The sequence below is a fragment of the Octodon degus genome, unplaced genomic scaffold (genome assembly GCF_000260255.1).
Source record: "Octodon degus isolate 3935 unplaced genomic scaffold, OctDeg1.0 scaffold00011, whole genome shotgun sequence".
NCBI lineage: Eukaryota > Metazoa > Chordata > Mammalia > Rodentia > Octodontidae > Octodon > Octodon degus.
Window position 1 is genome coordinate 13,798,819 of NW_004524587.1, and position 9,454 is coordinate 13,808,272.

Genomic DNA, 9,454 nt, shown 5'->3' on the forward strand with positions numbered 1-9,454 from the left:
AAATAAAATTAAAAAAAAAAAAAAGATAATACTGAGTGTTGGTCAGAATTAAGAGAATCTGGAACTCATATACTGATGGGGATGTATGTGCAGTCACCTTGAATCTATATCTAGGTATCTCCCTAAGACAAACTGAAAACATACTCACAATCACATATTCATATTCACGCCAGAAATATTCAAAATAAACAAAAATGGAAAGTATTCAAATGTTCATCAACAGGTGGACAGATAAAATATGGCATATCCACACAATGGATTATTATTCAACATTAAAAAGGAATGAGAATGCATACCTGTAATCCCAGCATTTGGAGGTTGAGGCAGCAGGATCAGAAGTTCAAGGCCAGCCTAGACTATATAGTGAGTTCATAGCCAGCTAAACTACAAAGAGAAATTCTGCTTCAAAAGAAATAAAAATAAAAATAAAAAACAAAATAGCCATGTGTGTTGGCATAAGCCTATAGTTTAAGCATTCTGGGAGGCTGAGGTAGGAGCATTGTAAATTCAAGCACAGCTTGGGCAACTCGATTACCTAATGAAACTGCCTCAAAAAAATTAAACAATTGGGGATACAGCTCTGTGCAAAGGCCATGACTTCATTCCCCACTACAGATTATAGATAGATAGATAGATAGATAGATAGATAGATAGATAGATAGACAGACAAAGATAGATAGAACAAATTACTTATATACTGATGCAACTGATACATTAATATGATACACTGATACAACATGGATAAACTTAAAAAGATTTTATGTTCAGTGACAAGCCTAATACAAGACTATAGATTATAGCATTTCACTTTTGTGAAAGAACAGATGCATAGATTTAGACACCAGAGGAGAAGCTGCCTGACTCCAGGGTATGGATACACTGATCAACTGCAAAGAAGCTCCAAGGGATTTGAGGAGAAATGTTCTAAAACCAGATGAGGTGGAAGCTGTATAAGTTCATGTATTTACTACAAACCACTGAGTTGTATACTTCAAATGGGTTAATTTCATAGCATGTCAATTACATCTGAATAAAGCTATGACCAAAAAAAAAGGCCATAAATGATAGATGAATGGCTGGCTGGCTGGTTGTCCAGGATAGATGAAACACAACCTCTTCCACTTTGGATGAATCCACTTTGGGGCATTAAATGAAAAACAACATAAAAGACTTCAATCAAAAAGTAAAGAGAAGGGCTGGAGAGATGGCTCAGTGGTCTAAAGCACCTACTTAGAACAAGCTTGGCAAGGCATCAGGGACCGCGGTTCAATCCCCCAGCACCACATGCCAGCCGGCCCCGCCCCCTGGTGGGCTGAGCTGGCCACACACACACACCTCTCTCTCTCTCTCTCTCTCTCTCTCTCTCTCTCTCTCTCTCTCTCTCTCTCAAAATAATAAAAAAAAAAAAAAAAAAAAAAAAAAAAAAAAAAGTAAAGAGAAGGCCTGAGATACAGCTCAGCAGCACAAGTATAATGTTGTAAATTTGAATCCCAGTTCAACAAACAAACAAACAACAACAACAAAAAAAATAAATAAAATAAAGAGGGCCAGGAGTGATGGCACATGCATATAATCCCAGTCCTGGGAAACCTAGGCAAGAGGATCACTAGAAATTTGAGGCCAGCCTAAGCTACATAGTGAACTCAAAGCCATCCTGGATTACAGTGTGAGACCTTGTCTCAAAAAAACAAACAGGGGCAGGTGTGGTGGCATATGCCTATAATCCCAGCACTGGAGTAGCTGAGACAGGAGGATCACTGACTGTGAGTTCAAGCCCAGGCTGAACTGCGTAATAAAACCCATCTCAAAAATAAAAATTTAAAAAAAAAACCAATAAGGAGGCCTAACCACACCCAAAGACCTTCACATATGGGAAGGGATGAGATCACCTGGAGAGGAAACACAGCAGGAGGGGAAAGATGAGGGACAAGGGGAGAAGCCAGGAAATAGCAGGAGGGAAGGATCAAGTGAAAGAAGAAACAATCATGAAGGAGACTCAGAAGGAGCAGCCAGGAAGGTGAAATCAAACAAAACCTGGAATGAGTAGTTTCTTAGGGACAAAAAGAGTGAGTTCCCCTGGGTAACAGGGGCCTAAGGACCTGAACAAATGGAGCCTGCAAGGATACTACATTAGAAAACTCTGAGGTCCCTTGTGGGAGTGGTTCCTGGATCTAGAACCATTTTAGCAGAAGATGTGAAGAGAAGTGGGGTTGCTGTGAAGGTAAAAGAGAGGAGCCACCTTATGATCTTCTGACCTCAAGAGGCTGCCATGCTCTCACTTGAGGGACAGAGCAGAGTACAAGTTCAGAGTATAGTTCTGCACTCAACAGGTTTCTCTATAAATGCCTCACCGCACTTCACAGTGGCCAGGTCTCAGTTGATGATTACATGGGAGACACCAAGAGGCCCAGGGGGTAAGGCTGGGACTACCTCAGTGCTGCACTGTGCACTCTCACATTGTCCCTAATTCTCACCTTTTTATCCTCCAGGTCTGTGGATGTTAGCATCTCAGCTCGTTTCTCAATGATACTAATTTTATCTTCTAAGTTGTTAGCCTTGAAGATCTTAAGAGGAAAAAAAACAAAAAAACATGTTACTGTTTATACTAACATACTGTTTTTAATCTCAGCGCTGGGGAGGCTGAAAACACGAGAATCACTACAAGTCCGAGCTGCATAGTGAGCCCTATACAAAATACATACATTTTAGGATGCCTTTTTTTGGCCAGCTCAGCCCTGCCCTCATGGCAAGGCTGGCACAGCATGTGATGCCGAGGTCTACACCTGCCTAAGCTTGCCTAAGCAGGCGCTTTAGACTGCTGAGCTAACTCGCCAGCCCAAAATATATAAATTTTAAAAAATAAATAAACAAAAATAATAAAGTATTGTTTTGTCCCAGGGGAGGAAATATGCTCTTGGGCAGAGGTGCAGCTCAGTAGTAGAGCACTTGGCTAGCTAGCAGGAGGACCTACATTTTATCTCCAGCACTAAAGCCAAAAAAATTCTCAAAGTTGCCTTCTTGGAGGCTAGAGATAGTTCAGCAGCTTAAGTGTCTACCTGGCAAACACAAGGTCCTAAGTTTGATCCCTGGTACCAAAAAAAAAAAAAAAAAAAATTGCTTTCTCTGAATTTTCTTGGCAAATACCCATGGAACACCACTTTTCCCGCTTTGTGAAAACTACTTTTGAGTGGCCTCTTACTGACCAGGGATAAAGTCATGAACAAAATGGTATAGCAGCAAGACATTTCTCTTGCAGGTAAATGGCAGGCCTTAGCAACAGACTTCAAGTTCTGGTAGAAGTGGGTTACCCCTTGGAGAGGAAATCAAACCCATTTTTGACAGAGAAAGAAATATTCTGTCCAGTCTGGCTGTAAGCACTGACTCCATGGGTGCTGGTGTCCCATTCAATTTTTTTTTTTTTTTTTTTTTCCAGAACCAGGGATTGAACTCAGGCCCTTGCATGGCAAGCGCTTATTCTACTGAGCCATCTCCCCCTCCCCCAATTCAATTCTATAGCTGCAGAAATCTTAGAAATGAGGGAAAAAAAAAAAGCCTAAACTACTTCAGGCATAAAAATCAATGCAGAGTCCAAACGTTCACTTCTATTTCAATGCCAACCCTAGAGTACTCCCAGGCCAGCTCTCTAGAGATGCCATACCACAAAGGAGGGTTCTCTGTGTACCAGCTCCCCGCAATTCCTTGCTACCAATGTTGCTGCAAAGTCTCCCATCCCAAAATCAGGAAAGAAGGCCACAAAGACCCCCTTGTTAATTCAGTAACATTATCACTTACTTTTTTCATGAGTTCATGGGAAGCTGCTGAACTCTCAACTGTAAATACCTAAAGAGACCACCACATTGTAAGTTATTATAGATTACTTAACTGAGGAAGAAATTCAAGATGAAAATATGTTGAGACCATTCCAAGACAGAAGTCACTGCCCAAACAACTCTGCCTCTGCTCAATACCTACCTGGGACAGCACCCACACTGCGCACTGACTATGACAAGGTGACCAACTCAACTCAAGCTGCAGTTAGTTACATGGCAGTACCTATCACCTGCCTCCTGCTGACACATGGCAGGCAGGAAAATCTGTAAGTTCCTAGACTAAGCACACTCCACACACAATAGCTGTACTTGCAAAAAGTTTTGATTAGAGCCATGCAATGCCCTAACTCGAGAACTGACCTTAAAAATGTGAAGGGAAAAAAAAGAGAGACAGACAGAAGCTAGCCTCACAGAAAGAGAAATAGAGAAGTCAACCTCAGGAAGCCAACAGAAAAGCATGAGCCCAATACCTGTTCTGCCCCAAGGTGATAGGCCAACATGGAGAGCAGACTGCCATCACTGATACAGAGGCAGATACTGTCTGGCTTCAGCACCTGTGGAGAAAATGCAGGTTCAGCATGTTTTCTTGGTTTAGCAGGAGATTCTTGTTGGCAAACTAGCAAACTGAGAGAAATGCTTCTCTTCCCCCAACCTACACCCACATAGACTCTGACTGTTAAATCATTAAGGGTCGGGCTGGAGAGATGGCTCAGTGGTCTAAAGCACCTACTTGGAACAAGCTTGGCAAAGCACAAGGACCGCGGTTCGATCCCCCAGCACCACATGCTGGCCAGCCGCGCCCCCTGGTGGGCTGAGCTGGCCACACACACCCACACACCCACCCACCCCATAAATAAATGTTAAATCATTAAGGGTCTCTTCCCATACTCCCCACCACTGGCCTGGATCCTCCTGGGCCCATGAGTAACCTGCTGCCACCTTACTCCTGTCTTCTCTCCCCACTAGTGCTCACTGCCAGGAAGGCCCTCCTTGATCAAACTAGAAGATCCAGATGGTGTGCCCCATTTGCAAAAAGCCATCTTCCTTTCTCACTCTCTCTCTCTCTTTTTTTTTTTTTTTTTTTTTTGCAGAACCGGGGATTGAACTCAGGCCCTTGAGCTTGCCAGGGAAGCACTTATTCCACTGAGCCATCTCCCTGGCCCCAAAGCCATCTTCCTTTGACAAGTTTCTTTTCTTTTACTTTCTTTCTTTTTTTTGGACAAGTTTCTTTGCTGTCTGGCCCATGTATTCTCAAATGATTTCCCAAAACCCAAGTGCCCTTATGAGTCAAAGACTCTTTGGAGAGGAACTCAAAAACAACTTGGATCCTTTATTCCCCTGGCAAATGCAAGCATGTGCATCCATGCATTATGCATTACTATATACAACTCTATGGGGTCTGGGAGACCCCTTCCATACTGCTAATGACATCTCCAGGCTAAACCTCCACTATAGGCAGCAAGGAGCAAAGACTTTCAGGCCAGAGTTTCACAATCAGATTTGCATTTTAGAACTTTTTAGAAATGCGCAGCATCTGAGAAGAGGAAAAGGGTAACAGTAGTCATCAGGCTACCACATCAACTGCTGGTGACCACAAAGGCAAAATGTCTAGCAGGACAAGTGCAGGCTGTAGGAAGGCTCTTACAGGAACAGACAAGACATTCTGAAATTCAAAACAAACTTCATGGCTTTCTAGTGTCTACCCCACAGAGCTAGCAAAATCCATACAGACAAGGAAATACAACCAAACCAGCAAATCATAAGTAGAGTGGTAGATAGAGCACAGAACCAAGGGGCTAGACACTTACAGTCCTCAGAGCCTGGGCATACTGATCAGTTCTGCTCTGATCATTGATCTCTCCAAACCGAGGCCGGTTCCAGAGCAAGTGAGCCTGGCAGTCACACACAGGTCGCATTTGACGGACTCTCCCATTCTCTTCAGGGCTAAATGAAAAGATGAAGGACATGAAGACATATGATGGAATAACCCACTAACATCAAAAGGCATGAGGGATGGTACATGGCCCTGCAGACTTGGCCTGGGCCTTCAACAGGTCTCTAGAGGGCAAGAGTTTGGACACTAGCTCTTGCATGGGTACTGGAGGTCACAGGGCTCATGGACTAGTTTTTATAAATGTCTGTTCCAAATGTATCCCAGCAACCTCTAACAGTCTCTCCTGAGTACAAATAGATACATACTGATGTACCCAGTCACAAACCTTTGTTATTTTATTTCATTCAGATATAAATCTGCACACACATGTCTCTTCTGGATCTATACATGAGGAATTTAGATCAGCATGCTGTCTCCAAGGCCCAGACCCCACCCACATGAAGTACAGGCATACCAGGTCCTCTGAAGGGTATACCACACACAGTAGTCGTCATGGTGGGCTACCAGGAAGAGGGCTGTACCTCGAACAACAGGCTCCTCATGTGGCAGGAAGTACACACACTGCATCCAGTGGTCCCGCCACTGAAATGGAGAACAGGGAGCCAGTTGTCACCAAGCTGCAACAGCTACACTTTTTTTTTCCCCATAATTTTATTGAGAAACAAATAGCAATGAGACAGTTTCAAACCAAACTGGTAGGACAGTTTCAATAATTAACACATTGAAGAAAGCACCTTTTTTTTGGGGGGGGGGAGGGTGCGGAACCAGGGATTGAACTCAGGCCCTTGTGCTTGCCAGGGAAGCATTTATTCCCCTGATCCATCTCCCCAGCCCCAAGAGCTATGCTTTTAATCCTGGGGCCAAAAGCATATTATCATTTTGTAGGGAGTCATGGTAGACTACAACTGACTACCGTGTCAAAGGGATAAAAGAAAAAATTTACAAATTAGAGTGGATAGTGGCGTAAAAGCTTGCTGGATGAGCTGTGGGGGACTCAGGTCAGTAATTTCTGACATTGCCAGTTAAACAGAAGACCCAATGCTATTATGGGCTACTGGACTCTTTTAGAATTTTTTTTTTTTTTTTTTTTATGTGTGTGGCCAACTCAGCCCACCAGGGGGCGGGGCTGGCTGGCATGTGGTGCTGGGGGATTGAACCTTGGTCCCTGTGCTTTGCTAAGCTTGTTCTAAGTAGGTGCTTTAGACCACTGAGCCATCTCACCAGCCCGTCTTTTAGAATATTTTGCTGAGTTTACACACCTATAATATTCAATAACGGAACTTAGAAAAAATGGGGTATACAGATGAATGTCCATTTTGTATCTGTGTATTCAAAGTGGTTAGGATAGATATATAGTTGCATTCTCTTAATGAATAGAATGATTTGTTCTAATGGTGTTTGTAAATAGGATCTCAAGTCCGCATCTTGTACAGCAATTAACCACTAAGAAGAATATATGCAGTGTGTTATTTGTTGAAACTGTACTTCCGATTTGATTTGAAACTGTCTCATTGCTATCTGTTTATCAATAAAATTTTGAAAAAAAAAAAAGCTTGCTGGAACACTGATAGCTTTGGAAGATATCATGTGGTCTTCTACAGAGGCTAGAAGAGGGTACAATGACAGGCTCTGGTACCTACACACAGAGCAGCACCAATGCAAAATGTTGGGCTGTGAATCACCTCTCATTTGAAGAAAAAATTCTCTGGCCTCAGAACAAGGTTTAGTCATATTCTACAGGCTGTAACACATTCAGAATTTTCTCTAGTCTTTTCTTTTCTTTTTTTTTTGCTCAGAACTGGGGACTGATCTCAGTTTCTGTGCTTATTCTACTGAGCTATCTCCCCGACCCCTCCTCTTGTCATCTAAGTGACTTCAAAACACAAAAAGGTCAGACAAAACTTAAGTGGTACTTAAACTGGGGAAAACAAAAGCTACTAAAGATATTTGGAAGGGCTGGCCTGATAGCTCAGCAGACTAAATTAGGCAGAGCGCAATAGCCGGGTTCCATCCCTAGCATGCTGTGCGGCCCTACCCCCAGGGCACGCTGAGACTTCAATGTGGTGGCAAACACTTATAATTCCAGAGCTTTGGGAGGCTGAAAACAGGATCACTATGAATCCAATCTATGTAGTGAGACCCTGTATCCCCTGTACTAAATGCATTTTTTAAAAAAGACATTTGAAGACAAAGAAATTTTATTCTAAATTACATATAAAATGATATTATAGAGTTACTATTGTTCTTAGGTGTACTAATAGCACTTTGCTTATGCTGGAGATTATTTTATTCTTAGAAAATGTATACTACAGTAAAGTGCCAGATGTATGTAACTTATTTTAAAATGATTTAGCACGAAAATGTGTAAAGTGGAAGATCTGTACACAGAGAAAGAAGGGAGGCAGGGAGAAGGGGAGGGAAGAGAGATAAAGCAAATGTTGGCAATCAGTACATTTAAATAAAGGGAATATCAGTTTTTATATTTATTTATTCCGGTTTTACAATTTTTCCAGACAAAAAGCAGAGAAGATAACACAAAAAGGTTTACTGGCTTATTCTACCAGTAATTTTTTTTTCCTGTGGAACCAGGGATTGAACTCAGACCCTTGTGTTTGCCAGGGAAGCACTTATTCCACTGAGCCATCCCCCCAGCTGGCTTATTCTAAATTGTACAATATTATAGTGATTTACAGTTCATTCTCCAATGCTGAGGATCAAATCCAGGGCTCATGCATTGCTAGCTCAGTGTTCTGTTGCAGAGCTACCATCCAAACCCCAGATCAGCATTTAGTAAACTGTGTTTATCTTTACTACAAATCCTATACAGAATTTTCTTGTGTGTGTATGTGGATGGGATGTTCACATAAACATGCACAACACAAAATTATTTATACTAGCCAAAAATTAGAACCAAACACCCAGCAGCTCAGAAACTGATAGGTATATACAGAATATTCAGACTTTTAAAATGATGAAGACTGATACAGCATAAAACAAAAGTTAACAATTGACAAAAGCTCATATCTGGAAAGAGATGAAGGATAAACATCCTAAAAAGTGGGTACTCATATCAACTCTAATGAAATGTTCATTCTGTCATCCTCAAGAACTAAAGAAAACTTGGTCCTGTGACTCTTAGGAGCTTAGTTGCCTGGCATCGTAGTGCACGTCTGTAATTCTGGCATTCAGGAAGCTGAGGGAAGAGGACTGCTGAAAGGTCAAAGGCAGTCTGAACTATACAGTAAGGCCCTCTCTCAAAAAAAAAAGCTGGGCTAATGTTATAGTTTATGTATTGTCTCCCTCCCCCAAGCCTCATGCAGTCACAGGGGCTGGGATTTTCAGAGACAGTTGAATCTGTAGAGTTTGTTATTAGTTCACTATCTAGTGCTGGGATTAGAGATATGAGTGCTACTTCAGCCATAGGGCAGGTAGCCAGCCTATAATATAAAGCAGGAAAAGAGGTTTGCCTCTCTTGTTCTTGTCACTATTAGTACCATCTGCTGCTTTTGATACCTTCTGCCGTGATAAATGGCTGCCCTTCTGCGATGCCACCCTGCCTCAGAGCCAGCTGATTATGGACTAAAACCTCTACCAACTGTGAGCTAAAGAAATCTTTTCTTCCTTAATTTTGGGGTTTAGGTTTTTTTCTCAGTAATGAGAGAAAAATAACTAAGACAGCTAAGCATGCAGTCAAATCTGAAACATGACCCACTTGTCTGGAACATATCTC

The 9,454-nt window shown here is 42.1% G+C and overlaps 1 protein-coding gene across 1 annotated transcript in view; it reads right to left on the reverse strand.

The window, feature by feature from the left end:
* Prmt7 (protein arginine methyltransferase 7) overlaps window positions 1–9,454 on the reverse strand; it is a 47,534-nt gene that overhangs the window by 7,318 nt on the left and 30,762 nt on the right. Inside the window, exons 9-13 of the mRNA XM_004625836.3 lie at window positions 6,179–6,306; window positions 5,639–5,774; window positions 4,301–4,384; window positions 3,793–3,840; window positions 2,475–2,564 (exon numbers count right to left, since the gene is read on the reverse strand). Coding sequence (XP_004625893.2) covers window positions 2,475–2,564; window positions 3,793–3,840; window positions 4,301–4,384; window positions 5,639–5,774; window positions 6,179–6,306 — 486 coding nt within the window. The remainder of the gene's footprint in view (window positions 1–2,474; window positions 2,565–3,792; window positions 3,841–4,300; window positions 4,385–5,638; window positions 5,775–6,178; window positions 6,307–9,454) is intronic.